The following is a 27,973-nucleotide window of genomic DNA, read 5'->3' as shown; positions in this document are numbered from 1 at the left end:
TCCTCATTCGACCAACGCCGAGCACCGCGACGTTCCCGCCAGCACCGAAGGTAAGGCCGCGGATACGGAAAATTCCGGAATTTCTGCGCGGGGAGGTTCCTCCACCAGTTGGGTTTGAGCGTTCCTCGAACCGTGGTGGCTCCACCAAAAACCAGCCAGCAGAGCTCCTTCCCTCAGACTGGGGAGCTGCAGCTGGAGCTCCGAAAGCTGAGCTTCCAGCTGCTGAGTCAGTGTGAGACATCCAGAGGGATCCTCGCGGTTCTTCAGGCGTGTCAGAGCGTGTGGGCAAAGCTCGGGAAGTGTTCCCAACCTTCTCGCACGCAGAGGTTTCCCGGAGCTGCTGTGACCTGCAGAGCTCCCAGGGGTGAGGGAGGTTACAGCTGCCATCTTGGTGGGGCTGCAGAAGATGGGACAAGTGGGGAATTCTGGGAATTCTTCCCTCTCTGTCTGCTGGGGAGGCTCTGCTGTATCTCCAAGGTTGTCCTTTCTGACAGCTCCGTTCCTTGCAGGTTCACCACCCCAAGATGTGCTCCAGACAAAGCTCCGGAGGTTGCCATGGGATGTCCTCCCAGTCCAGCGGATGCCACGGGAGCTCCTCAGGTTACCAATCCCAGGGCTCCTCCTGCTGCGGGGGCAGCGGTGGCTCCTCCGGCAAAGTCATCATCAGCTCCGGCGGTGGAGGAGGTGGATCCTGCTGCAGTGGGGGTTCCTCTGGCAAAGCCATCATCAGCTCCGGCGGTGGAGGAGGTGGATCCTGCTGCAGTGGTGGTTCCTCTGGAAAAGTCATCATCAGCTCCGGTGGTGGAGGAGGTGGATCCTGCTGCAGTGGTGGCTCCTCTGGAAAAGTCATCATCAGCTCCGGTGGTGGAGGAGGAGGTGGATCCTGCTGCAGTGGGGGTTCCTCCAGCTATGGCATGGGAGGAGGATACGGTGGTGGATCTTCAGGATCGAAGAGCATTATTGGAGGTGGAAGCAGTGGAGGATCCTGTGGTTATGGCATGGGAGGAGGATATGGCGGTGGATCTTCAGGGTCGAAGAGCATCATTGTAGGTGGAAGCAGTGGAGGATCCTCTGGATGCTGCAGTGGAGGATCTTCAGGATCTAAGAGCATCATTGGAGGTGGAGGTAGTGGAGGTTCCTCTGGGTGCTGCAGTGGAGGATCCTCTGGTTATGGCATGGGTGGAGGATATGGTGGTGGATCTTCAGGATCCAAGACCATAATTGGAGGTGGAAGCAGTGGAGGATCCTGTGGTTATGGCATGGGAGGAGGATATGGTGGTGGATCTTCAGGTTTGAAGAGCATCATTGTAGGTGGAAGCAGTGGAGGCTCCTCTGGGTGCTGCAGTGGAGGATCCAGCTATGGGATGGGTGGAGGATATGGTGGTGGATCTTCAGGTTCCAAGAGCATCATTGTAGGAGGAAGCAGTGGAGGCTCCTCTGGGTGCTGCAGTGGAGGATCCTCAGGCTATGGCATGGGTGGAGGATACGGTGGTGGTGTGTCCTCAGGAACCAAGATCATAATAGCCGATGGAGGTAGTGGAGGTTCCTCTGGATGCTGCAGCGGAGGATCTTCAGGCTACGGGATGGGTGGAGGATATGGTGGTGGATCTTCAGGATCCAAGAGCATCATTGGAGGTGGATATGGTGGTGGATCTTCAGGCTACGGGATGGGCGGAGGATGCGGTGGTGGATCTTCAGGATCCAAGAGCATCATTGTAGGTGGAGGTGGTGGAGGTTCCTCTGGGTACTGTGGTGGAGGATCCAGCTATGGGATGGGAGGAGGATACGGCGGTGGCTCCTCAGGAGGGAAGATCATCATGGGAGGAGGAAGCAGTGGTGGATCCTCCGGATGCTGCGGTGGAGGATCCAGCTATGGGATGGGAGGAGGATACGGCGGTGGCTCCTCGGGCCAGACCATCATCATCAGCTCTGGAGGTGGTGGCGGAGGCTCCAGCCAGCAGAAATGTCCCATTGTGGTCCCCATGATGTCCCACCAGAGCAAGCAGAGCTCCTATTGGCCCTACGGCCAGAAGTAACAACCAGGACATCTCCAGTTCTGAGGCTCTGACCTGCCTGTGGTCACCTGTCCTTCCCAGCATGTCCTCTCCTCTCCCTGGACGCTTCATCCTGGTGTGAGATCTCCAGGACTGTCCAGCTGTGCTCCTGGTGTTGGTCACCTTCTGCTGCTTCTCCCTTTGGTCACCTTCTGCTGCTTCTCCAAAGGCACTTTTTATATCCAATAAATGTTTCAATTGCTCAAAGCTGCCTTTTTTGGGGTTTCATTTATTTCTTGCATTGTCACCCTGCACCTCACGGTCTGGGCAGGCAGAAATGTCTCTGTCGAGATGTTTCACTCCAAAGCCACCAGTTTTATCCTCCCAGAGGTTTTGCACCTTCGTTCTCCACCTGGGTTTCATCAGGGAGGAACAGCAGAGCCCAGAATCCAAGGAACCTCAGGACCTTTGGTGGGCACGGGGCAGGTCCTGCTGTGTCCGAGGTGCCACCACCCAGTGACCACATCCCCGGAGCTGATGGGACACCTGGCCAGCCCCACCAGCTTGGCACACCTGAGGGAACAGCCAGGGGAGGCTGGGGTTGGAAATTTGGGAAAATTCCTCCTGGAAAGGATGGTCAGGCCTTGGCAGGAGCTGCCCAGGGAGGATGGGAGTGTCCATCCCTGGAGGTGTCCGAGGACGGCCTGGCTGTGGCACTCCGGGCTGGGGACAAGGTGGACATCAGTCCCAGGGTGGACACGATGGTTTTGGAGCTCTTTCCCAACCTCAGGGATTCCACGATGTGTACCCAGAGGGAATCACCCTGTGAGGATCAGCCAGACCGGGAGGGAATAAAACCAACTGCAAATCCCTCCGGCAGCTCCAGATCCTCCTCCAGACCTCAAATCCCTCCCTCCCAGGCTCTGGTGGCATCACCACCACCCCACGCCGGGATTTCTGCCCAGGGGAAAGGATTTTTGGCCAAATCTGGGTCTCTCTAACCCCACGGCAGAGTTCCGGGGAGCTGAGAAGCGCTGCAGCCTGCAGGAGAAGCACAAAATGTTCCTCCCAACATTTTTAAAAGCATTTCGCACCCAGATTTAACTGTAACATTTACATTAATAGAATTAAAACGCGTCACATCCAGAATCTGTGACCTGCAGCCCTCAGCAGCCTCCCGGGGCTCTTTCTAAACCAGGAGGACTTGAAAAAGAAGGAAGGGAGGGATTTGGAGGAATAATCCTTCATTATAACCTAATCCAGCCGGGCCGGGTTGAACCATCAGGACATTCACACCTCCGCTTTGTGTCTCTAAACCCTCTTAGAGCACCTCCGGCACCCTCGGGAAATCCCCAATCCCGCCATCAATCACTTTTGACGACTTTCCTGTTCACATGCAAATGTTTTTTCCGCGGAAAAATCTCCCCCTGGAGCCACCCGGGATCAATTTATCACCGGAGCTTTGCGAGGTTCGCTTCCCCTCTGCCCCACACTCCCCAGTCTCGCTCCGCATTCTTCTCCCACATTCCCACCCACCTCTCCCGGGGCTGGGGGCTGGAGATCCCTGCGCAGCCCAGGGCAGCAGCACAGGAATTGGCTCATTAGGCAGAAGTAACAATTAACAGCAGCGAAATGAGCGGTGTGGAGGGAGATAGGGATCGGGAGTCAAAGCAAACACCGAAATTCCAGTTCGGTAAATAAATCCTTCTCATTCCCGAGGGTGTCTCACTTCCCTGAGATGTTAAACGCCATATAAATGTTCCCGGGGCTGTTAAAGCTCCTCATTCGCCCGACTTTTACCTTCTAAATGTGTTTCCGATGGCTGAAGACGGTAAGTCCGCTTTTTTCTCTCGGGATTTTATGATTTTCTGGCCACGGGATGAAGTTTATCCGAGACCTGGCAGCAGGACCTCTCTGCCCGAGCCGATTCCTCGGGGTCTGGATGGATTCCTGCTCCGTCATGGATCCAATTCCCAGGGGAAAAGGTGGAATTGAGGCACCAGGATGATGCAGAGGGAGGAGCAGAGTGAAAACCCCGCTGGGTCTGCGGTGGGAACTGCCCAGCCTTTGTGGGTTTGAAAGCGCAGGACAAATTTTTGATATTAATTAATAACCCCAGAATGGCCGCAGAGCTCTGCGTCTGGGCCAATCACCTTCCAGAAAAGATTTTTTTGGGGTTGCAATAGCAGAGCCAGGGTGGGAACTTCGATCCATCAGCCCTGCGGCAGTTCAGAGACAGAAACAACGAAAAAATCCTCTGCGTTTTTCATTTTCTGTGGCTGCAGACGTGAAGATGAGCGGGGATGATGCTCAAACCCAGCCTGGCAGTTACTAAATGGGAAAAAAATATATTTCAGGTTTTACATTTCAGATTTTGGACTCAGGATGTATTTCAGATTTTGGATTCTCTGGAAGCAGAGGTGGAAAGAGGAAAGCTATCCCAGAATGAGCCCAAATACCCTCGGATTTGAGAAAGATGGGCTTGGAGCAACCTGGGATAGCGGGAGGTGGAATTGATGACCTTCAAGGTTTTTCCTGCCCAAATTATTCCATGATTGATTCTCAAACAGCTCAGCACTCATTTCCAAAGCCTGGAATTGCCCCAAACCCTGGCCAGGCTTTCCCACCTTCCCCAGCGCAAACACGAAGCAAAAAAGTGAGAATTTGGGTGTTTTTCTTCCCTTTTCCAGCTCTACCACTGCCTGCGGAGGAAGTGCTCGCGGAGGAACCGCGGCTACAGCCGGGAGATCTCGCTGAGCCACCGCCGGTTCTGCTCGGGCGCTCTGTCCAACCACCTGGGCCGAGCGTCCTTCTCCTGCGGCCGCGAGGGCTCGGTGACCTTCGGCCGCCGGCCGGCCAGCTGTCCGGTCCCTGCGGCGCCCTACAGCATCTCGGGGGGTTACCCCTGTGACACCGACGGGTCCGTCGTGGTCACCAGCGGTGACTGCGGGGTGACCTCGGGGTGGGACGCCACGGTGGGGACAGTGCCGGTGTACGGCCCCGGGGTGGGGATGGGGTACGGCGGGGAGGGTTTGGGGGGATCTGAGTACCGCGGAGGGGATTTGGGGGTCGCCGAGGGAGGAGGAGTTGGGTACGGTGGGTATGGTGGGTATGGATACAGTGAGCCCCTGGGTGACACCCTGACCGCGGGAGGGGTGGCTGAGGGGACAGGGTACCACGGGGCAGGGCTGGGATATGGGATGGGGACATTCCCAGGGGCAGAGCTCAGCCCCGCCGGAGGGAAATGCGCCCAGGTGGTGCAGCAAAAACGCCCCGTGGTTGTCCCACCCATCCAGCCCCAGCAGTGCAAGCAGAGCACCCACTGGCCTCCCGCCCAGAAGAAGTGATTCCCACAGAAGTCATTCCCACATCCCAAAATTGTCCCCAAATGTGCCACCATGGGGATTTTTTAAACATCGTTGCAGTCGCACAGCTCCAGGGCTGTGCTGACCACAGCACCCCAAAAACTGCTGGAAAAAGGGGTTTGTGTTGTGGAGACAGGAAAAGATTCTTTTCTCCATCTCCTTGGGGTTGTGGGTTGGAAAATAAAACCTCACAGCCTGCGGGTAATTTCAATTTCGGGATGATTTCTCTCATTTCTGGCTCTTTCACTGAAAACACGAAAGGATCCTCAAGGAATCTCCACAACACAAAGTGATTCTTCCAACCTTTTTCATGCATTTCGCACCCATTTAAATGCAACGTTTATATAAATAGGATTAAAATGCAGCATTTCCGACAGCAAGAGGAGCTCAGGTGACAAAAGGACAGTGCCAGGCTGTTCAGGGAGAGGACAAGGAGCGATGGACACAAACCAAACCCCAAAATTCCACCTCAGCACGAGGGAAAACTTCTTTCCAGAGCCCTGGAAGAGCTGCCCGGGGAAGGAGTGGAATTTCCCCCTCTGGAGCATCCCAAACCCACCTGGATGTGGTTTGGTGGAGACCAGGAGATCTCCAGAGGTTCTTTCAAACCCCAATCATCCTGGAATTCTGGAATTCTGGGATTCAGCTCCAAATTTGGAGCATCTGGAGAATCCCAAACCCACCTGGATGTGGTTTGGAGGAGACCAGGAGATCTCCAGAGGTTCTTCCAACCCCAACTCTCCTGGAATTCTGGGATTCCTCTCCAAATTTCCCTCTTGCTGTTCGCACCCCAGGAACCCACCGAGAATTATTAATGAAATCCGCAGATCTCCCGGGGATTTCTGCCTGATTATTATTATTATTAATTATTATTATTATTACTATTTACGGCGTGACCTTGGCAGTGAAAGGTTGTTTACCTGGCAGCAATTCCAGCCTCCTGTCCCGCAGGTTGCCGCGGATTTCACAACCCTGAGCACGTAGAGCCTCCTGCATGAGGCAACTCTTTGGCTTCCTCCCCATCTCCTGCTCACCTCTCGATAGGATCAGACCCTGAGTTAGGAACGGTGGCTCCGTGCCGGTTGGGACGTGGGGTTTGCCAAACGTTTCATCTTCCAGGACTTTTCTCTGGGGTTGTTTAACTCATCCGGATGGTTGTTAGGAGGGGAGGAAAACCGCCCAGAGGTCTGGGAGCGTTTAGAAGTGAGGCATAAAATCGTGGTGTTTGGTTTTTGCTGTTCTGCTTTCACCCGCGTGGGGGATTTTGGTCCTTTCAGCTCAATAAAAATCCAGAATATTTTGTCCTGAAACGCCAAAGGGTCCTTCACACCATAGAGTGTTGTAAGATCATGTGGGGAAAATTACACAAGATTTTGTCACCAGCCCGATTAAATTCCATTCTAAAATTAGGCAGCGTTATCATTTTATTTGCATAAAATAAAATAAAATAAAATAAAATAAAATAAAATAAACCACCATGAAATAGACCACTTCATTATTAATATTTCTGTGATTTTCTCTCCTTCACCCAGGGAGAAAAAGCACTCTGAAAGCTCAGACAGATTCCCAGACACTTCCAGAAAACCAAGTCCGGATCCCTCAAACCTTTGTGTTTATCCAAAATTTCAGTGCCTCCCGAAAGAAAGAAAAGAGAAAACATTTGAAAATTCAATTTCTTATTCCCTGGTTCTTGAGGCTCCTCTCAAAGTGAACTCCCCGAGTCTGGATGGTTCGATATTTAATCGAGGGAGAATTTAATTGAGGGAAGTTCAACATTTAATTGAGGGAGAACAGGGTGGGTTTGCACCCAGAGCTTGGACAGGAGGAATTCTCCCGAGAATTCCTGCGAACGGAGCTGATTCTCGCTCTCCGGAGCTCAGCTCAGCCCGAGGCTGGGAGGAGGCCGAGGCTGGGATTTATCCTCGGCATTCGGAGATCTCCTCCCCTCTCCTTGCGCAACAGGGCAGGGAGGAGTCATCCCGTCATCCTCGTCATCCTGGCGGGTGGCGAGATCTGGGCTCGTCCCAGCTGATAACCAGGAGTCGTAGGAGTCATCCCGGAGTCTGACAGCCAGGAGTCATCCCGGAATCTGATAGCCAGGAGTCATCCCGGAGTCTGACAGCCAGGAGTCATCCTAAAGCCTGATAAACCAGGGCTCATCCCAAACTGATAACCAGGAGTCACCCCAAAGTGTGGTAACCAGGATTTATCCCAAACCCTGTTAACCAGGATTTGTCCCGAACTGACAACCAGGATTCATCCCAAACTTATAACCAGGATTTATCCCAAACTCTGTTAAGCAGGATTCATCCCAAACTGACAACCAGGATTCATCCCAAACTGACAACCAGGATTCATCCCAAACTGATAACCAGGAGTCATCCCAGAGTCTGACAACCAGGAGTCATCCCAAGCTCTGCTAAACCAGGATTCATCCCAAACCGATAACCAGAGCTCATCCCAAACTTATAACCAGGATTTATCCCAAACTCTGTTAACCAGGATTCATCCCAAACTGACAATCAGGATTCATCCCAAAGTCTAACAAACTAGGATTCATCCCAAACCAGAGCTCACCCCAAACTGATAACTAGGATTCATCCCAAACTCTGTTAACCAGGAGTCATCCCAAACTTATAACCAGGATTCATCCCAAAGCCTGATAAACCAGGGCTCATCCCAAAGTCTGAAAACACAGGATTCATCCCAAACTGATGACCAGGATTAATCCCAAAGTCTAATAAACCAGGACTCATTCCAAGCTCTGATAAACTAGGATTCATCCCAAACTGACAATCAGGATTCATCCCAAACCAGAGCTCATCCCAAACTGATAACTAGGATTCATCCCAACCTCTGATATCCAGGATTCATCCCAAACTGACAATCAGGATTCATCCCAAACTGATAACCGGGAGTCATCCCAAAGCCTGAAAACACAGGATTCATCCCAAAGTCTAAAAACACAGGATTCATCCCAAAGTCTAACAAACCAGGGCTCATCCCAAAGTCTGGTAATCAGGATTCATCCTAAAGTCTGATAACAAGGATTCATCCCAAACTGATAACCAGGACTCATCCCAGCCTGTCGCTGCTTGTCAGACCAAAGCTGGTGGTGAACAGGCTGAGCAGCAAACACGGATTTGGCTGAGGGATGAAAGTCGCCAACTGGCGCCTCTGGAGAGAAACTCCATCCGTCATTTCAGTGATAGGAATTGGGAGTCACCTGTCGGCTTCAGGTGATCCCTGTGCCACAAAACCTTGTAGGTCCTCGAGGGAAATGAGGGAAAATGAGGGAAAATGAGGGGAAAATGAGGAAAAAAATGAGGGAAAAATATGGAAAATGCAGAATTCCTGCTGGAATTCCGCGGTCAGGCCGGGAATGGGAGGGAAAACGAGAACCCGGGGATGTTGCGAAGCTGTGGTTGCACCCCTGATTGCACCACCCGGTGCTCCCAGCCCCGGGGAAGAGCCGGCGCAGCTCGGGATGCGTGGGGAGAGCAGGTCGTGGTCTCTGACCCAGAGTTTTACTCACAGCTTACTCACGGTTGCAAGGTTTGCACAAGCGACTTCCGTCGGCGGCGATTTCCCGTCGTTGCTCCAGAGCCTGGCAAATCAAAAAGAGTAAAATATGAGGAAAATGTTAGAAAAAGGGATCTTTTCAAGGAGAGGTTCTGTGTGGGGAATGTTGGGGTTGGCCAGGGAAAATGTCAGCGACCGAAATTGGTGGTGACGGTGACAGTGACGGTGAAATGGCTGTAAAATTGGGTGGGAAGTAGATGGACATGGGTGGGGAATCAGGGAATTTTGGGATGATGGAATCACAGAATCATGGAATTATGGGATCATGGAATCACAGAATTACAGAATCATGGAGTCAGAGAATCACAGAATCATGGAATTATGGAATCAGGGAATTATGGAATCACAGAATCACGAAATCACAGAATCACGGAGTCACAGATAGCTGGAGATGTCCCAGTCCAAGGCAGCAGGTGACACAGGGACACGTCCAGGTGGGTTTGGAATGGCAGCAGGTGACACAGGGACACGTCCAGGTGGGTTTGGAATGGCAGCAGGTGACACAGGGACACGTCCAGGTGGCTTTGGAATGACTCCAGAGGTGGACACTGAGGTCTGTCCTGGGCAGCTATTCCAGGGTTCTGCCCCTTTCATGGGAAGAAATTCTTCCTCATGCTGAGCAAAACTCGTTAATTTTTTGGGAATTCACTGGCGGAAGCCAAGGTGGATCAGATCCACCCACCCTGTGCCACCACCTGGGTCTGCCAGGTCACTGTCCAGCCAGAGCCACCCTCAGTGGCCACAGATTCCATCCTCCTGGTTTTGTTCCTCTGGGAAACGCCCTGCCAGGGACAGGAGACCCTCAGCTCAGCCCTGGTGCCTGCAGATATCTCACAGGGTGAAAACAACTCTAGAGATGATTTCCAAGCACATCCAACGAGGACTTTCTAAGAATTCGCCACTTTTCACGGCGAGAACCCAAAAACTGTGAGGTTTCCCCACAAGATCTCAGTCCCACCAAGCCCAGGTGAGACCTCTGCTTCCTGCCAGACTGCAGGTGAGAGGTTTCGGCAGGACAGGAACCCCAAAACTCACCACCTTTGCCACCCGTTTTGCAACCCCAAAAACTCATCGTGCCGCGAGGCTGAGCCAGCCGAGCCGCCCACGCGCTTTTCACTCCCAGCCAGCCCGGCCAGGCTGCAATTATCCTGCAACACGAGGAAGAAGACAATCCAGAGCCTGACAAGTCAATCAAAAAATCGGGTGGAAGGAGCTTTTGATGGCGCTGGGTAATTAGGGCGGGGCTGTTGTGTAAATACCTTTGGTCATTTTTCCCCAGGGGGTTATTGCATTTTCAGGAAGAGGCTTGGGAACCCTATAAAAGTCCCGAGAGGGGAGAGCAGCTCATCCACTCAGCTCCACTCTTCCTCCAGAGCCTCCACAGCTCAGGTGAGTCCCTGCTTGACCGCTAATTCCGATGAAAATTCCCTGCTCTTTGCTCCAAGGGCATTTCCTGGGGTTATCCCTGGTGGCTGGGGCTCTTTTGTGCTCCCAAAAATTAGGGCTGCCAGCGCTGAGAGGCTAAATTCATCACCTGTAGTTATATTTTGATTATTCCGGTGCTTTCCGCTGTCCAGAGGACAAATTGGAAATTAATGAAAGCAAATAATGGGATTTGGGGATCTTCCCTGAGAAACCTCGGGGTTAAGCTGGGAATTCTAATTGCATTTATAAGCCTGGCTCCTTCGCTGAGCTCCTTTGAAAAACACTTTGAGGAGCTGAAAGGATTAAAAAGTCCTTGGAGAAATTTAGGACAGACCAGAGAAGGTGGATTTGAGCTGGGAGAGGAAGGAGCAGCAGGATCTGCAGGATGTCTTTTCCTCCCTGAAATCCCAGCAATCCTTGGGATGAACAGAGGATTTTCCTCATGCCCAGGAAATTGTGCCTGGAGGGAGCAGGGGACACCAGGAGGGAGGAAAGCTCAGGAATATCTTCATTTTGGGCACCTTTGGGATGGGTTTTGCTGGGGCTTTGCCACCAGTCCTGGCTCTGGAGGTTTTGGGATTCGAAACGCTGGTGTGGATTATCCCAGCATCCCATGGAGGGTCTGGAACTCTGGGAGCAACCCTGAGACATCCCAGGAGAGCAAAGGAGCAGGGAAATGGGTCAAGAAAATGGGGAAATGGCTCAAGGAAACGGGGAAATTGGTCAAGGAAACAGGGAAACGGTTGAAGGGAGAACAGGGAAAAATCTCAAGGAAGAACAGGGAAGGAGCTCAAGGGAAAACAGGGAAATGGCTCAAGGAATAGGGAAATGGCTCAAGAGAAAACAGGGAAGCAGCTCAGGGAATAACAGAAATGGCTCAAGGAATAACAAGGAAATGGCTGGAGGAATAACAGAAATCTCTCAAGGAAAAACAGAAATGGCTCAAGCTAAAACAGGGAAATGGCTTAAGGGAATTAAGCAGCTCAGGGAATAACAGAAATTATTCTGTTAGAAATAACAGGGAAATGGCTGAAGGGATAACAGGGAAACAACTCAAGGAAAGACAGGGAAACAACTCAAGGAAAGACAGGGAAAGAGCTCAAGGGAAAACAGGGAAAGAGCTCAAGGGAAAACAGGGAAAGAGCTCAAGGAGCCCAGCAGAAACAGAGGCCAGGGCTGCTGCAGAGGCTCAGAAGGCTAATCCAGGACTGTGGAAATGAATCCCCAAACTGGGAAAACGGAACAGGCAGAAAGGCAAACCCTGTCTCAGGAGCACAGCGAGGCGACCTGACCTCAGAGCAGAGCAGGGACACCACTCCGCATCTAACCCCAAACTCCTCTCCTCCCCAGGCGTTCCAACCTCCTCTCCAGCCGATCCAAAATGTGCTCCCGGGAGAACAGAGGCTGCCACAGCTCCGAGAGCTCCTCCTGCCACGGCGGAAGCTCCTCGTGCCACGACAACGAGCGCTCCTGCCACGGCTCCGAGGGGCTGACCTGCCACGAGGTGACGGCCGTGCCCGAGGTGACCCCGGTGGTGGTGCTGACCCCGCAGTGCCCGGCGGGGTCCGGAGCCACCCAGGTGCCCGTGGCCCAAGTCCCGTGCCAGCAGCAGCAGCAGCAGATCAAGCAGCCCATGCAGTGGCCGCCGCAGAAGAAGTGAAGGACGCCGAGCTGCTGGTGTCACCCTGTCCCCGAGCTTGGACAGGCCCTGCCTCACCCCTGCAGCCCCTTCCCTCCTCCTGGCAACCCCAAGCGGCATTAGCGCGGTGGAATTGGGATTTCTCCGACCTCCCCATTCCCTGCTCCTCCCTCCGGTAGCAAAGGTGTGATATTAAAACCTAAAGCTCATCAAACGCGCTGCTCTCCTGGTGTTTTTCCGCTGCCTTTCCTTGTCTCTGGCACGATTCCCGAGCCTGGCTGGGCTCAGGGGAGAAGCTTTCCGCAGCTTCCTCCCCTTCCCGTGGCGTTCCAGCGGCTGGGATGGCTCAGCCCCGCGATCCCTGGCACCTGCCAGGCTGATTTCCGAAGCCGTCTGGGGCTGGAGGTGCAGATCAGCATCTCTGCCAGCCTTGGCTCTCAGCCTCAGACCCTCGCAGGCACCTCGGGAAGGGTTTGGGATTTGCTCCTGGCTGGCAGCGCAGAGCAGACTCTGTTTGGGGAGTCTGGAAATCCCTGATCTCCACGAGGAGGAGATAGGAGAGGAGGAAGGACCACGTCATGCTCCAAGTACCTTCTGAAAGGAGAATTTGGGGTTAGAGAGATCCTTTGGGTGAGGGAACTCTCCCTGCTCTGAAAATCCCACAAAAAATCCATATTCCCTGGAGGAAATCCCAAACCCCTGGGGGTTGGAAAAGCCTTTTGGGGTCATTGAGTCCAACCAGTGCCTGATCCCCACCTTGTCCCCAACCCAGGCCACTGAGGGACACATCCAGGTGTTCCTTGGACACCTCCAGGGATGGAAATCCAAACCATCCAGGTGTTCCTTGGACACCTCCAGGGGTGGAAATCCAAACCATCCAGGTGTTCCTTGGACACCTCCAGGGATGGAAATCCAAACCATCCAGGTGATCCTTGGACACCTCCAGGGATGGAAATCCAAACCATCCAGGTGTTCCTTGGACACCTCCAGGGATGGAAATCCAAACCTCCCTGAGCAGCTTCTCCCAAGGTCTGACCACCTTTTTCAGGAGGAAATTCCTCCTCATGTCCAACCTGAGCCTCCTGTCAGGGAGCTGGAGAGAGAGAAGATCTCCCCTGAGGATTTTTTTCTCCAGGCTGAGCTCTCTGAGCTCCCTCAGGAGTTCTCCAGACTCTCCTCCTGCTGCTCCAGCTCCATTCCCACCTCTGGACTCTCTCCAGCTCCTCAGTGTCTTTCCCAAATGAGAAAAAACATTCCAGCTCCTCCCAAGATTCAAACTGATTTAAATAATAAAAATCCTGAGTTCCTTTGCAGATATAAAAGGGAAAAAGGAATATTAGACATCCCTGAAAATCAGCTGTTGGATTTCCCATCGCCCCAGAGCCATCCCTGGCTCCATCCCAGGATTCTCCACTCTGATTCCTTCGGGATTTTGTGGGATGAGAACAGCACAGCGTAATGCACAAGATATTTAATTAGCCAAGGTTTTGAGCTGAGCCTTTGAAAGGAACGAGAAGCTTATTATTAGCGCCTCGTTTTCTTACCACTCTTAATTAAAATAACGAGGAGCCTCATCGCCAGGTGTGAGGTCCGCGGCTGCAGGGATGAACGGCGCGGTTGGGGACACGAGGGACACCGAGCGGCGCCACTGCCAGCCCTGTCCCCAGCGCCAAACCCACCCAGTGCCACCAGGGCTGCAAACCCAGCCGGACCAGAGGGTTTGGGGCTGAGCCTGGCTGGGAGCGTTTGCGGGAAGGGGAGATAAAATCTGCGGTGTGGATCCTTTTGAAGCAATCCGAGGTTTCACCCACGCTCCCGGCTGAGCCGGAGAGACCCGGGTGGTGTCACCGTGGAAAAGGAGATTTGGGAAGGGCCTGGGGAGCTGAGGCAGGGAGTCTCTGCCGAGATGGAGCTCTATCTCCGCGCAGATCTGCGGAGGGAAGCAGGAAGGGAGGAATCCAGCAGGGAATTGTCCCCACCTTTCCCTGTCACCAAATCACAGCAGCAAAGGCTCTGCTGAATCCCTGCAGAGAAAAATCCCAAATCCAGCAGGGAATTGTCCCCACCTTCTGTCACCAAAGACTCTGCTGGATCCCGGAGGAGAAAAATCCCAAATCCAGCAGGGATTGTCCCCACCTTCCCCTGTCACCAAATCACAGCAGCAAAGGTTCTGCTGAATCCCTGCAGAGGAAAATCCCAAATGCAGCAGGGAATTGTCCTCACCTTCCCCTGTCACCAAAGGCACAGCCTGTGGAGAAACATCCCAAATGCAGCAGGGAATTGTCCCCACCTTCTGTCACCAAAGGTTCTGCTGAATCCCTGTGGAGAAAAATCCCAAATCCAGCAGGGAATTGTCCCCACCTTCCCTGCCACCAAGGCCACAGCAGCAAAGGTTCTGCTGAATCCCTGCAGAGGAAAATCCCAAATCCACAGGGAATTGTCCCCACCTTCCCCTGTCACCAAATCACAGCAGCAAAGGCACTGCTGAATCCCTACAGAGAAAAATCCCAAATCCAGCAGGGAATTGTCCCCACCTTCCATCACCAAAGGCACTGCTGGATCCCTGTAGAGAAAAATCCCAAATCCACAGGGAATTGTCCCCACCTTCTGTCACCAAAGGCACTGCTGGATCCCTGTAGAGAAAAATCCCAAATCCAGCAGGGAATTGTCCCCACCTTCTGTCACCAAAGGCGCTGCTGAATCCCTGTGGAGAAAAATCCCAGGGAAATCTTCTCCCTCCTGTGCTGCTCACAACAAACACAGGTGGGCTCAGGCAGAGCCAGGTGTGCAAACACCGAGTTTGTGCATAATTTCCCATAAACACTCCAGAATTTTCCATAAAAGTCCCAGAATTTTCCATAAGCAGTCCAGAATTTGCCATAAACAGTCCAGAATTTCCCATAAACATCCCAGAATTTCCCTTAAACATCCCAGAATTTCCCATAAACGCTCCAGATCCTTGGTGAAACCCCCTCAGTCACCACCGGGGAACGCCAGCCCTGCTGCTCACCCCACACCTCACAGAGCTGTGATCATCTCCTGGGGAACGGGGGATTTGCCATCCTCTGGCCTCAGACATTTCTGTTTCCTGATATTCACATCTGACACCCTTTTTTTTGTTTTTAATTTTTCCCACCTGAAAAAATCTGATTTGCTCTCTCACACCACAGCAAATCCCCTCCCACACGAGGCCAAAAACCCCTAAAAGTGCTGCCTGACTGCAGCCTCAGCCAGGGAACCATTTTTGGGGTCACTCTGTCTGTCCATTGGGACACCAAAGCTCGTGGAGCAGTCTGAGGGATCCCAGTGAGTCAGCGCAGCATCACCCCAAATCCCTCGTGCCTCACTCCTAATCCCTGATGCCACCCTGGCGTTGACACATTCCTGTCCTTTATGGCACCAGGAGATGTCATTGGTGGCTCAGAGGGACATGACTTCCAGCCAGGCATGGAGGAGCAAAGTTCACCCATGATTCACGGGAAAATCCAGGTTGGAAGTCTCTCCTACGTCACATTGTTGCGTTTTTTTTTCTTTCTTGAGCTTCATCCCTGTCTCGTCATCCCTGAAATCATTCCGGAAGCGCTGGGACGTTTCCGGAACATTCCAGAAACGGCAGCACTTTGTCCCAGCTAAATCAAAGAATTCTGAGTAAAATCAATTCTTTGAATTGAAGAATTCTGAGTAAAATAAGAAGAGAAAATCACCAAAACACCTCTGGGAGGGCGAGGAGGACTTGGAGCATCCTGGAGGTGTCCAAGGAGCACCTGGATTGTCCCTCAGTGCTCTGGGCTGGGTGACAGGGTGGGGATTGGTCAAAGGTTGGGCTCGAGGGTCCTGGTGGTCTTTTCCAACCTCAGGAATTCTGGGATTCTGTTCACCTCAAACTATCCTGTCCCGGGATTTGACACCAATGCCACCAACAACCCAAACAGCACCCAAAGCCCCAGGCTGGCTTTGCTTGGCCAGGTTTTTGAGGATGGAGAACCACAGAGGTGACAGAACCTGTGGGGACATGGACGGGAGACCACTCTGGAGAAGGTCTGGTGGTGGAACCTGTGGGGACATGGAGAGGAACCCAGTCTGGAGCAGGTTTGGTGACAAAATCTGTGGGACCATGGAGAGGAACCCTCTCTGGACCAGGTTTGGTGGTGGAACCTGTGAGCTCATGGACAGGAGACCTCTCTGGAGAAGGTTTGATGACAATACCTGTGACCCAGGTGGGCACCTGCACGAGAAACCCTTGATGGCCACACCAGGCAGGAAGTTTGGAATTATCACTGAGGGACAGATTTGGGCTAATGCAAATCTCTCATTAACACATCCAACCCCATTGGGCAACCTCTGGAGAATTCTCACCCTAAACCTAATCCAGAAATCCTCAGGGATTAACACCAATTTAATCGATTTTTCTCTCACACGGAGGTCAATCATGTTGAGCTCCTGGGCTAATGCAAATCTCTCAATTAACATATCCAACCCCGTTGGGCAATCTCTGGAGAATTCCCACCCTAAACCTAATCCAGAAATCTGCAGGGATTAACATCAATTTAATCGATTTTTCTATCAAATGCAGGTTGAGCTCCTGGTCCACGTGACCCCAAAATCGTCACTCCTGGATTCCAAACTCCTCTTCCTCCCCATCCACGCCGTCCATGAGAAAATCCACCTGACGTCGCTTCACGTGAAAATTCCTTCCAATCTCCTTCATAGGGAGGCGAGGGAATTAACGAGCTATTAATAATTACAATGCTAAAAGCACAGAGCATCAAAGGGAAAATCCGGGAAGCTGAGCGCAGAGGACAGAAATGGGCTGGGATCTGTAATTAGGGTTGCCTCATGGCCCAGATAACCCTTTGGAAAAGTATAAAAGGTTTCTCATCCCAGCTTCCTTCACTCGCTGCTCTTCTCCAGCACAGCTCCATCCTCACTGCTGCAAGGGTGAGTTTGATTTTTCTCCTCCTCTGGAGTTTTTTTAGGAAATTTGATGTTTTCCTGAGTTTGGGTGGATTTGGAGTGTCGCATTTTCTCTCCTCGCCTCTGGACTTGGGCTGTGCTGGAGACAAAGTTCTCGTCGCCCACGGGAGTAAATTATTAAAACAAATGACAATAAAGGCCTTGAGCAGAGCTCAGGTTGAACCAAAACAGCAGAAAGAGTGGAAAATACAGACAGGAAAGCCAGAGGAAGCAAAAAAACAGAAATTGGAAAGTACAGGCAGGAAAGGCAGAGGAACCAAAAAAACATAAAGATTGGAAAATACAGGCAGGAAAGCCAGAGGGGTTTGTGGAAAAGGGAATTCCAAGCAGAAGGAACCTGAGGGTCTGGAGCTGCTCTTGGAAAATTGGAGTTTGGATCAATTTTTCTCAGGAAATCAAATCCCATCCATAGAAGGGTTTGGTGAGAGATTAAATCATCTCCCAACCAGCACTGACACCACTTCCTCACCCCTGAAAAACCAGAAACCAGGAAGAAAAATGCACAAATGTATTTAAGCTCCTGTTTTTAAGACCATTCCTCCCTTCCCTGCAGCTCCGCCACACCTCCAGCACGATGTGTTCCCGCGGCTCCTGCCACAGCCACGAGACCTCCTGCCACGAGTCGCGCTCCTCCTGCCACGACTCGCGACCCTCGTGCCACTACATCATCCAGAGGCAGCCCGTGCAGAAGTTCAGCTACGTGACGCCCTGCTGCCCCCCGGTGCAGAGTTACTGCCCCCCGGTGCAGCGCTATTGCCCCCCGGTGCAGCCCTGCTGCCCCCCGGTGCAGCGCTATTGTCCCCCGGTGTGTCCCCAGGTCACCAAGAACATCTGCAAGCTGCCGCCGTCGTACCCAAAGTACTGAGGGCAGAACCAGTTCCTGCCTTGGGTGTTCTACATGCCTGAAGTTTGAATCGATGGTTCTTAATTCCCGTTTTTAATTTGGTCATGGAATTCCTCGTCTGTGATTAGAATTTGGTTCCTGTTTTTTGCTCCTATTTGGTTTAATTCGCTCAGCAGGAAAGACCCAGCTCAGGTTGCCGTCTGTGAAACTGGGAATGATTCCTGCTGCTTCCCACACCGGGGGACAACCTCCAAAACAATAAAAATTGATTTCTAAAAGCAAAAAAAAAAAAGTTTATGGTCTGTTTGTTCTTTAACCTTTATACTTCAGAGTTATCATTACCTCTGACTTCTTAGTCATCTCTTCTCGTTCTTTTCTTCTCGAGCTGATCACAAAATGCCCCTAAAATTTCAAAAGAATAATAAAATAAATAATGAAATAATAAAATAATAAATAAAATAGTAAAATAATAAAATAGTTCCAGAGGAATTTCTGGAGCATCTGAAGGCTCAGGGAGCTCATCTACACCCTATTTATATATTGATCTACAGAATATGGATTTACATATTTATATCCAGAAGGAATCTCATGGAGGGTGGGAATGCCCTGGCCGAGGTTATTCTATGGATTCCTCATCCCTGGAAGTGTCCAGGAAGTGTCCTGGAAGTGACCAGGCTGGACAGGGCTAGGAGCACCCTGGGGCAGCAGAAGGTGTTATTTACATATTGATATACAGAACACATATTTATATATTATTTATATATTTATATCCAGAAGGGATATCATGGAGGCTGGGGAGGCTATGGCTGAGGTTATTCCATGGATTCCTCATCCCTGGAAGTGTCCAGGACCAGGCTGGACAGAGCAGAAGGTGTCACCATGGCAGGGGTGGCACTGGATGGCTTTGAGGTCCCTCCAGCCCCAACCATTCCAGGATTCCCTTCAGCTCAGCGCTCAGTCCTTCCCCAGCAGCTCCTCAAACTCCCTGACTCAGAGCCACAGACATCCCGAGGTGCCTCAGAAATGCAAATCAGCACCTCGCGGGTTCTCCCAACCCCCTTTCTCTCACCGAGCTCCAAATTACTGTTTTCAGCGACAATCGCAGACACTCGGAAATCAGCTGAGATCTCTCTGGGTTTTGGCAACCTCAGGCTTTCCTTATCGCCAGCCCAGCTGAGGCACTGGTTCCAGAACAGGCTCTGTGGCCTCATCAGCTTCCCCAGCAGCTCAGCAGCCTCACTCAGCTCCAATTAATGACTCCAGGAGGTGGATGAGATGATCTTTAATGTCTCTTCCAACCCAAACCATCCTGGGATTCCCTGAATCCACAAATTCCTCCTGCCTGATGGAGGATTGGCACAAGGACCTCCCCAAAAATGGGGTTTTATCCACCTGGATGAAGCATTTTTACACCACTCATAGCAGTTTCCTGATTTTCCTAAGGTTTGGCTCTAAAAGGTTTTCTTAAAAGCTTTTGGGTTTCTGATTCACAGCCTGACAAATAAATAAAAATAGTCATAGAATCATAGAAGAGTTTGGATTGGGAGAGAACTTAAAGATCATCTCCTTCCCTGAGCTCTGAGTTGTTCCCGTGGCACTCACCTGGATAAAAGTCACAGGAAAGGGAATTAAGAGGGACAATCACCCTTTTAATTGTCCTAAAACCTTGGGCTGCTCTGAGAAAAACTTGGAAACAAAGAGCGAAACTCTAGAATGAATAAAAACTACAAAACTGCTTAAATAAAGTGGAACTCCACAGAAATCTGGGGTTGAAATCAGGTTGCCCGGAGGTAAAATCCTCACACAAACCCTTCCTGCAGAGCATTTGAACAGGAGGAACGAGAACAGGAAAATACTGCTGCACAAACGAAAAACCAGCTGATGGTTTGCAAACGGAATGGAAAAAAAAATCAACACTGGGGATGTCACTTTGGTGTCACCTCCCGAGCCGAGGCGTTGGGTCTGCGCTAATCACCGGGACCTCCCTCTAATGAAGTCCCTGGGAGTTGTGGCTCTTAATTACAGTCCCTTGAGTCAGGGGAGAAAAAAAAAAAATCTCAATCAAACGGTGACTCTGCCCCGAAAAACCAGGGGCAGCGGGAAGGAGTCAACACTCCTGGGCTGGAGTTGATGCAATCCCGGTTGCCCAATGCCAAATCACTTAATAACCCCAGGGATTGGTCCATTTTTGCTGTGGAAATATGCAGCTGCCTCCAAAATCCCCTTCTAAGCAGATTGGGAAACTCGTCGTTTATTAAAGTCGCTGAGGAAAACGTCATCGTTGGGTTTTCTCATCCCCTGACTCCGTGAGGCCGGAAATGCTCAAAACGAGAGGTAAATATGAATGTGAGGTTTGTGTCAGCATTGCCGAGAGGTGCCTAATTCTGGGACAACCCTCTGGGAGATATAAAAGTCGGACTGAACTGTCCATCCTTCACTCAACACCAGCTCCTCGTGCTTTTCCTCGAGCTCCAGCCAAGGGTGAGTTGGATTGTGGTGATTTATCTCCTCTTGATCTACGGAACCTCACAGAGTTCTGTTTTTAGGCTTTGTTTTCATCTTAGAAATTCCGTTTTTTGGTGATTGGGTGCCAGAAAATGCGCGAGGAGGGTTTGGTTTGCTCGCGAATGGGACGACAGGAAAATGGGAGTAATTAAAGGAGCAGATCTGCAAAGAGATGGACTCTTTGGGAGACAGCGAGGAATTCGTTCCCATCCCAGAGGCAGAGAGAGATCAGACAAGTCAGAGCAGCTTTAGGAAGAAATTTTACCTTAAAATAAAGCAGGAGTGCCTTGGGAGGGAAATTCCCGCCAGAGCTGGAATTCCATCATGGAATATCCTCCAAAAGGAAGGGTCAGGATGTCCCACAAATCCCAAAACAGAGCAAAACCACATTTCCCATCCCTCTCCAGAACAAGAGCAGAAAATCCCAACCTGACGATCTCTCTCTCTGCCTCCAGCTCCTCCACAACTCCAGCACGATGTGTTCCCGCGGCTCCTGCCACGACTTCGAGTCCTCCTGCCACGGGTCGCGCTCCTCCTGCCACCGCTCGTGGTTCTCCTGCCACCGCTCCCGCTCCTCGTGCCACGAGCCGCAGCCCTCCTGCCACTCCGTCCAGAGGCAGTCGGTGCAGAAATGCGTCTCCGTCAGGCCCTGCTGGCCCCCCGTGCAGCGCTATTGTCCCCCCGTCACCTACTGTCCCCCTGCCCCCTACTGTCCCCCTGTCACCTACTGTCCCCCTGTCACCTACTGTCCCCCTGCCCCCTACTGTCCCCAGGCGACCAAGAACACCTGGAATTGTCTGCCGGCGTGTCCCAAATATTGACCAGGGTTCAGTTCCGGCTCCTTCCCCGACGCTCCGACCTCGGCTCGTCTCACCCGCGCTGAAATCCCGCGTCTCCGCCACGCGGGATCCTGGTGGCAATGAAATGCTCCCCTAATTAATATTCATGCTGTTGTTCTTACTAATTATTAGGGAAATGTAGTTTTTAATTATTCTGGGCATGAATACTCTGTTGGGAATCTTTCTCTGTCTTGTGCTTCTGTTTCGGACTCATCTGGGTGTGGGAAACAATAAATCTGGTGATTCATGAGACCCTTGCTGCCTTTGAATTCCTTTATTCTCTTTTTCCTGGATTTTTTTTTCTAATTTTTGAGGGGTTTTCAGTCAAATTATTTTATATTCCAAAAGCATCCCATTATTTGACGGCCAATAATTCCCACATTCATTTGGCAATGAGTAGAAGGCACTTTAGTAATGGAAGGGTTTGGCTTTCAAACAGCGGTTTGGCTCGATGGTCTCGGAGAGTTTTCCAACCTCAGCGATCCCAGGAAATTAAATGGAAGGGGAATAAGCAGGTCACAGTTGCCAACGCTCTTTCTCAATGCGTAATATTATTAATAATAATAATATTAATAATTTTCAAGTGTCTGAACCCCTTTGGAGCCCAAACTCCCGTGAGGGAATTGTGAGCAAAGGATGAGGAGAACTCTTTAAAAATCCCATTTTCCTGAGCCAACCCTGAATTTGAAAGATCCAGAGATGTATTTTGGGTGTTTTTGGAAGGCTGCTGAGGAGGTAGAAAGATTTTGGGGAACATCAAGGTGATGCTCCAGGCTAAAGCTGGGCAGAAGGAGGATTGTCACACAAGCACCCACTTTGTCACCAGGAGGCTCCTCAGGGACCTCACCTGAGTCACCAAAGGTCCCCGAGGAATTCCTGCAATCCTCCTGAACTCCGCAGAACTCACCATAAGGAATTGGCTGCCTTCAGCCTGGAGAAAAGCTGTAGGACACCCCCAGTTCAGGAGGTTTTCCCTTCCCGGTCAGTGAATTGCTCTAATGGGCAACATTTTCCCATTATTTTTTTCCCATTATTTCATTTCCTCACACCTCAAACTCTGAGTCCAAAAGGGTCACAAATCCAGCTTCAGGGCCCAAACTTCCACCGGGAGTGACGAAACCCAGAATTTCTCAAACTTCAGCTCCTCTTCTCTGAACCCTTTGGTGAGGTCAGGTTGAAAAAAATGTGTGGAATCACTGAAGGAAACAGAAATAAGGAACGGGAAAATTTAACACCATAAACATCCTAAAACAGATATTTTCCCCTGAAACGGATGTTTTCCTCTGACCTTACATATGAAAAACCTTCGATTCACGTGGAACAACCTGATGGGTTCATCCCCAAGTCAAGGGACACGTGACAAACCAGGAACATTTTATTTCTCACCATTCTGGGGTGTCAAGGAGATCCCCCTGGATTTTCCAGCGTTGTGCCACCCCCAGGAATTCCAGCCGGTAATCCCATTTCCTGTTGGTGCTCGACAACAGGGGAATTAAAACCCTGAGCTGTCGCCTGCACCTGACGGGAGATCAGCTCCAGGAGTCAGCATTTCTGAGCCTCTCCGTCCCTGATGCAACCCCAGCTGTCCCTCAGCCCTAATTACCACCCATCTCATTAGTGTCATTCTCCAGGAAATGGGAGAAAATCCCTGCGTGAGGAATCACCGGTGCGACGGGAGCGTCAAGGAGGGAACACCTAAAAACAGGAGAGCTGCAAACATCTGCGGGATTGAGCGCGGAATTAATTAAGGTGTCATCGCCAGGACGTGCCTCACGTCCCATGTCACCTCGGCAGGTATAAAAGGTCCCTCGGCGCCGTCCTCGGCAGTCGCTCGCCTTCGCTTCCAGAAACTTCTCACTGCTGCTGAAGAGGGTGAGACGAATTTCACTATTTCTGTTCTTGATGAGAGAGAGGGAAGCTCCACGAGGGGTTTTTATGGATCTCACAGGAGATAGGGTTTAGGGAAATATCCTAAATTTCCCTAATTTAGGGAAGGGGAATGGCAGATGAAGGATTCCCAGGAAAGGTGAAGCCCATGGAGGAATCCTGCGGTGACACAAACTGCTGTTCCACAGGGAACTGAGGTTTGGGAGATCCCAGAGATTTTGGGCTCCTGGGGCTCCAGCTGCCTCACAGGGAGCTGATTTCACACCCCAATTCCCAGAGATCCAGCAGGATCCAGAGTGTGTTGGGTCTGGATTAGCCAGGCGAAAAAAAAAGGGAGAAACCATTCTGGAGATGTCAAGAAAAATATTATTAAAAAGAAATATAAGAAGCCAATCAGAGCCTCCTCTCACCACTCTGATCCTTTGCTCCAAACAGCTCTGCCTCAACTCCAGCAGGATGTGTTCCCGCGGCTCCTGCGACGACTACGAGACCTCCTGCCACGAATCGCGCTCCTCCTGCCACGACTCGCGGTCCTTGTGCCGCTACACCATCCAGAGGGAGCCTGTGCAGAAGTTCAGCTGCGTGACACCCTGCTGCCCCCCAGTGCAGCGTATTTGCCCCCCGGTGCAGCCCTGCTGCCCCCCAGTGCAGCGCATTTGCCCCCCAGTGCAGCGCATTTGCCCCCCAGTGCAGCCTTGCTGCCCCCCAGTGCAGCCCTGTTGCCCCCCTGTGAAGCCCTGCTGCCCCCCGGTGAAGCCCTGCTGCCCCCCTGTACAGCACATTTGCCCCCCAGTGCAGCGTATTTGCCCCCCTGTGAAGCCCTGTTGCCCCCCTGTGAAGCCCTGCTGCCCCCCAGTGCAGCGTATTTGCCCCCCGGTGTGTCCCCAGGTCACCAAGGACATCTGCAAGCTGCCGCTGTGGTGCCCCAAATACTGAGCGCAGAACCCAAACCCCGCTCAGGATCTCTGCCCGAAGCCTCCAGCTCACCCCAGCGCTCATGGCTGTCCAGCTTTGTCCTTCTCTCCAAGCCAAGCCTCCTAAAACTGTGGGAAGTGCTGCAGTTTTGGGATGAAACCCCGCAGTTCAAGGAGCTTTGAGCTGTTTATCTTTTCCCAGCCGGCGATCTCTCCCCTGGGAATTGTTCCTTTCTTGCTTTGCTGCTTCCTTCTCCAGCAGGACAATAAAAATGGTGTTGCAAGCCCACCTGAGAGTGCTGGATGCTTTCAATTTCCATTAAACAGGCATTTAATTTCATTAAACAGGTATTTAATTAAATGTTTTCATTAAACAGATGGGCTGATGGTCAGCCAGGCCAGCAGGGCGAGGGTCAGCCAGGCCAAGGGTTGTCCTGCCTGTGGGTCACTCCAGGCTGGGGGAGCAGCAGCTGGAAGGCTGGGGAAGGACCTGAGGGTGCTGGACACAAGCCCAGGGGTGGCCAGGTGGCCAAGAGGCCGATGGCACCTGGACTGTGGCAGGAATAGTGTGGGATCTTCTCGTTCTCCACAGCTCCTGACAGGAGGGACAGCCGCGGGGATTTGGGATTTGATCCCGGGGAACAGGGACAGGATGAGAGGGAATGGCCAGGGGAGGTCAGGGTGGACATGAGGAGGAATTTCCTCCTGGAAAGGGTGGTCAGGGCCTGGCAGAAGCTGCCCAGGGAGGTTTGGAGTCGCCAGCCCCATCCAAGGAATGCCTGGACACTGGGCTGGCTGACCAGGGGGATTGGTTACACCTTGAATTGATGACCTCGGGGGTCTTTTCCCACCTCAGTTACTCTGGAATTCTGTGCTGGCCTGGTGGAATCTCTGTTTTCTCATCGTCAGGAGCTCTGCTTCCATCCCTGGAGCAGGAGGAATGCCAAGGAAACCTGAAATCCATGGAAAATGCCTGGAGCGCCCAGCAGAGCAGCCAGGAGCACGTGGGGAGAATTCCTGGGGAAAACAAACCCTCACCCTGGGCTCAGCGAGCTTTGCATGCTCAGGTTTCCAGCCCGACCTGTGTGTTCATGTTCTCCCCACCCATTTCGCCTTCCAGAGCCGCTGCTATTTTTGGAACCAAAACAAAGCAAATCCTGCCGGGTTCGGAACTCGGAATAACCTCAATTAACCAATTCCTACGGTGCAAAATAATAATAAGTGAAGGTTTCCCCGGCGTGATTCATCCCTCATCAGGCGTGGGAAGCAGCTGGGGCGAGCTGCGTGCTGCAATAGCCACCAAATGACCAGTTGGTCAATCAGGAATTGGAATTAGTTATTTATAGGTTGTGGAGAAAATGCTCGTTAGGGAGGAATGGGTTAAAAAGGAAAAGCTGCAGTCGGGACAGAGCAGGAATGACTCACCTGCCTGCGGGTTCTGCTCTTGCTGAGATCCTCAAAATCTCCTTTTCTTACTCATTCCTGCCCTCCCTGCCGGTGGGGATTGAGGAGATGAGGCTTCCTGGCCGCAGCAGCGCTTTGGTCTTCAGGAAGAAACTTTCACTTCCCTGAGCTGCTGAATTTCACCTCCTTTTCCCTGGGAGGAAACCCAGAGGAGGCCACGGAGCTGCTGAGGGGATTGGAGCTTCTTCCCCATGGATCCAGGCTGGGAATGTTGGGAATGTTCTGCCTGGAGGGGAGAAGGTTGTGTGGAGACCTCAGAGCTCCTTCCAGGACCTGAGGGAATTTTCCTCAGGAACTGCAGGACACTGGAAATTAGTTCAGCCTGATGGAGAGGAGGCTGAGGTGGGATTTTGGGGAGAATTCTGCCTGTGAGGGTGGGGAGGCCTTGAAGAACCACAAATATTTGGGTTTTGGACAAAAAAAGTCCTCTCTCCCTGAATTCCAGGTCACCCGAAGGGACAATCCTGCTCTGCCAAGGACACATTAAATAAAGACACAGTGGATTCCACAACAGGGATAAACCACGAGGAAACCCCCAGGGATTAAAAATTTACCTCAGGTGCTTCCCAGCAGGATTGCTTCCCTGGATCCACAAATCTCCAATCCAAACAAACAGAGCTCAGGTCCTCTGGGAATCTTCCAGAGCCTGCTGAGTCCCTTCACTCAATGCAGAATTCAGTTGAGAAATCTGCGTGACTCTAATTTGAATATTTTCCTCGGTGAAATCGGTGATGGATCTGTGAATCCACCTTGCAGGGCTTTCAACCCTCGGGTGTTCCCATCCAGCTCTAACCGTTGGGTTTTTGGCTCACGGGATGAATCCAAACACCAAATCCACACAAAAAAACCTCATTTTCACCCTCTCTTCCTTCCCCTCCCTGCTCAGACCAACCCCACGTTTTTAATGCAGGAGTTCCAGGCTCAGAAATCCCCTGCAGATCACCTGGTGCTCAGCTGGCGCCGATTCCAATCGCTAATTAGATGCTAATGAGCTCCTCCTGGCTCGAGGGTCATTAGCGCACAGCTGAGCCCCATAGGACATCAAACAGGAACGTTGACCTTGGGGTGACCTCGGCTGGAGAAGTGGTGACCTCACGGTGCTGGGAGCTCCTGGAAGCTCCTCCAGTTGTGTGACCAAACACGGAGAGCCACCAGTGTGACCAAACACTGAGAGCCACGAGCGTGACCAAACATGGAGAGCCACCAGTGTGACCAAACACAGAGAGCCACCAGTGTGACCAAACATGGAGAGCCACCAGTGTGACCAAACACAGAGAGCCACCAGTGTGACCAAACACCGAGAGCCACCAGTGTGACCAAACACAACTGAGAGCCACCAGTGTGACCAAACATGGAGAGCCACCAGTGTGACCAAACACGGAGAGCCACCAGTGTGAGCAAACACAACTGAGAGCCACCAGTGTGACCAAACACTGAGAGCCACCAGTGTGACCAAACAAACACGGAGAGCCACCAGTGTGACCAAACACTGAGAGCCACCTGCAGAGAGGAAACCAGGCTTGGTGTCACCAGGAGGCCAATGGAAGGTTCTGGTGGCCCAAAGTGTCCTCAATGCTGAGGACACAGCCTAAATGTCCCCTCCTTCACCCCAGGGGTCTCCAGGGGTGCAGAACCCTCCTGCCCCCAGCAGGACCAACCTTTGCCCAGGGGTGACCTCAGACACAAAACATTTCCCCCATCACTCCCAGCCCTGAGTCCCGTGAGCTTCCCCTGATGAGAGAGACATCATTTTGTCTCATTTTGTATAAATTTGTGGTTTAATTTGAGATCCTCGAGATGCTCAGGGCGTCACGTGAGGTCTCGGAGGTTTCATGCAAAATAAATATTAACGTCCGTCATTAATGACTGATCGCAGCGTGATCGTTAGCACCAGGGGGTGACTGGGAGCTGAGCAAGGAGTTATTCCACAATTAACATCCGTGGGGCGTTAATTACTCCAGGGCATCTCAGAATCTGAAAGGAATTGAATAGGAATTCTGCAGATCAAGTTCTGCTGAGGATGCAAAGCTCCCTGAGCGGTTTTGCATTTTTGCTTTTATTTAAATATGCCGAAGAGGAATTGGAAAAATTGGAAAAACACTATTTGACCCAGACCCAGCCCCAAATTCCCACCATGAATTCCAAGAGCCCCTTGCATGGAAAATTTCTGATTTCGGCAAGCCTGGAAGCTCCAGGAGCACTTGGACAATGATTTTTGGGACAGGGTGGGATTTTTGGGGCTGTGCAGGGTCAGGAGTTGGACTGGAGGATCCTCATTATTCTCTCCCAGCCTGGGATATTCCAAGATTCCATGATTCTGTTCCGAAGGCAGAGATTCCAGAACTTTCTGGGTTTGTCCTCCTGGTGACCCCAGAGAAGGACTTTGACCTTCACCATTTCTGCATCCAAACCCAAAACACAAGACCACGGAATTGCACTTCCTGGAATTCTGTTTTAAAATTCATATCAAGGGGCAGCTGACGTCCAGAAGGCTCTGCACGCCTCCGGAATCCACTGCGCCTCGATCTTAATTAGGATTTT

The 27,973-nt window shown here is 51.7% G+C and overlaps 3 protein-coding genes and 3 long non-coding RNA genes across 6 annotated transcripts; 4 read left to right on the top strand and 2 right to left on the bottom strand.

Annotated features, from left to right (window-relative positions):
• LOC146427309 (uncharacterized) lies at positions 1-2,167 on the top strand. The gene is made up of 2 exons (XM_085082253.1): positions 1-50; positions 510-2,167. Exon 2 carries the CDS (start codon positions 525-527, stop codon positions 2,034-2,036), a length of 1,512 nt encoding a protein of 503 aa, XP_084938379.1. The 5' UTR covers positions 1-50; positions 510-524; the 3' UTR covers positions 2,037-2,167.
• A 1,634-nt stretch (positions 2,168-3,801) lies between these two features.
• Positions 3,802-5,778, top strand: LOC146427308 (uncharacterized). The gene is made up of 2 exons (XM_085082653.1): positions 3,802-3,825; positions 4,685-5,778. The coding sequence occupies exons 1-2, from the start codon at positions 3,802-3,804 to the stop codon at positions 5,339-5,341; spliced, it is 681 nt and encodes a 226-aa protein (XP_084938779.1). The 3' UTR covers positions 5,342-5,778.
• Positions 5,779-16,519: 10,741 nt separating this feature from the next.
• Positions 16,520-23,624, bottom strand: LOC146427305 (uncharacterized). The gene is made up of 3 exons (XR_014856503.1): positions 23,465-23,624; positions 18,166-18,225; positions 16,520-17,450 (listed from the first exon to the last, which is right to left on the bottom strand). It is a non-coding gene; the product is annotated as an uncharacterized LOC146427305 (long non-coding RNA).
• Positions 16,912-18,115, top strand: LOC146427307 (uncharacterized). Its single transcript, XR_014856501.1, has 2 exons — positions 16,912-16,943; positions 17,533-18,115. It is a non-coding gene; the product is annotated as an uncharacterized LOC146427307 (long non-coding RNA).
• On the top strand, positions 20,264-21,419 carry LOC146427306 (uncharacterized). The gene is made up of 2 exons (XM_085082421.1): positions 20,264-20,304; positions 20,784-21,419. The coding sequence occupies exon 2, from the start codon at positions 20,805-20,807 to the stop codon at positions 21,147-21,149; it is 345 nt and encodes a 114-aa protein (XP_084938547.1). The 5' UTR covers positions 20,264-20,304; positions 20,784-20,804; the 3' UTR covers positions 21,150-21,419.
• Positions 23,625-23,939: 315 nt separating the features above from the next.
• LOC146427304 (uncharacterized) lies at positions 23,940-26,269 on the bottom strand. Its single transcript, XR_014856502.1, has 3 exons — positions 25,987-26,269; positions 25,394-25,658; positions 23,940-24,985 (listed from the first exon to the last, which is right to left on the bottom strand). It is a non-coding gene; the product is annotated as an uncharacterized LOC146427304 (long non-coding RNA).
• Between the last annotated feature and the right edge of the window lie 1,704 nt (positions 26,270-27,973).

This window comes from Lichenostomus cassidix, chromosome 25 (genome assembly GCF_008360975.1).
Source record: "Lichenostomus cassidix isolate B80296 chromosome 25, HeHo_3.0, whole genome shotgun sequence".
In the NCBI taxonomy this organism is placed as follows: Eukaryota; Metazoa; Chordata; class Aves; order Passeriformes; family Meliphagidae; genus Lichenostomus; species Lichenostomus cassidix.
This window is presented reverse-complemented; position numbering and strand designations above follow the sequence as displayed.

Bases quoted from the DNA above. Each gene is read 5' to 3' on its own strand.
- LOC146427306 (XM_085082421.1), top strand. From the start codon at position 20,805: ATGTGTTCCCGCGGCTCCTGCCACGACTTCGAGTCCTCCTGCCACGGG.
- LOC146427309 (XM_085082253.1), top strand. From the start codon at position 525: ATGTGCTCCAGACAAAGCTCCGGAGGTTGCCATGGGATGTCCTCCCAG.
- LOC146427308 (XM_085082653.1), top strand. From the start codon at position 3,802: ATGTGTTTCCGATGGCTGAAGACG. The intron at 3,826-4,684 runs GTAAGTCCGCTT...TCCCTTTTCCAG, and splicing joins GTTTCCGATGGCTGAAGACG to CTCTACCACTGCCTGCGGAG.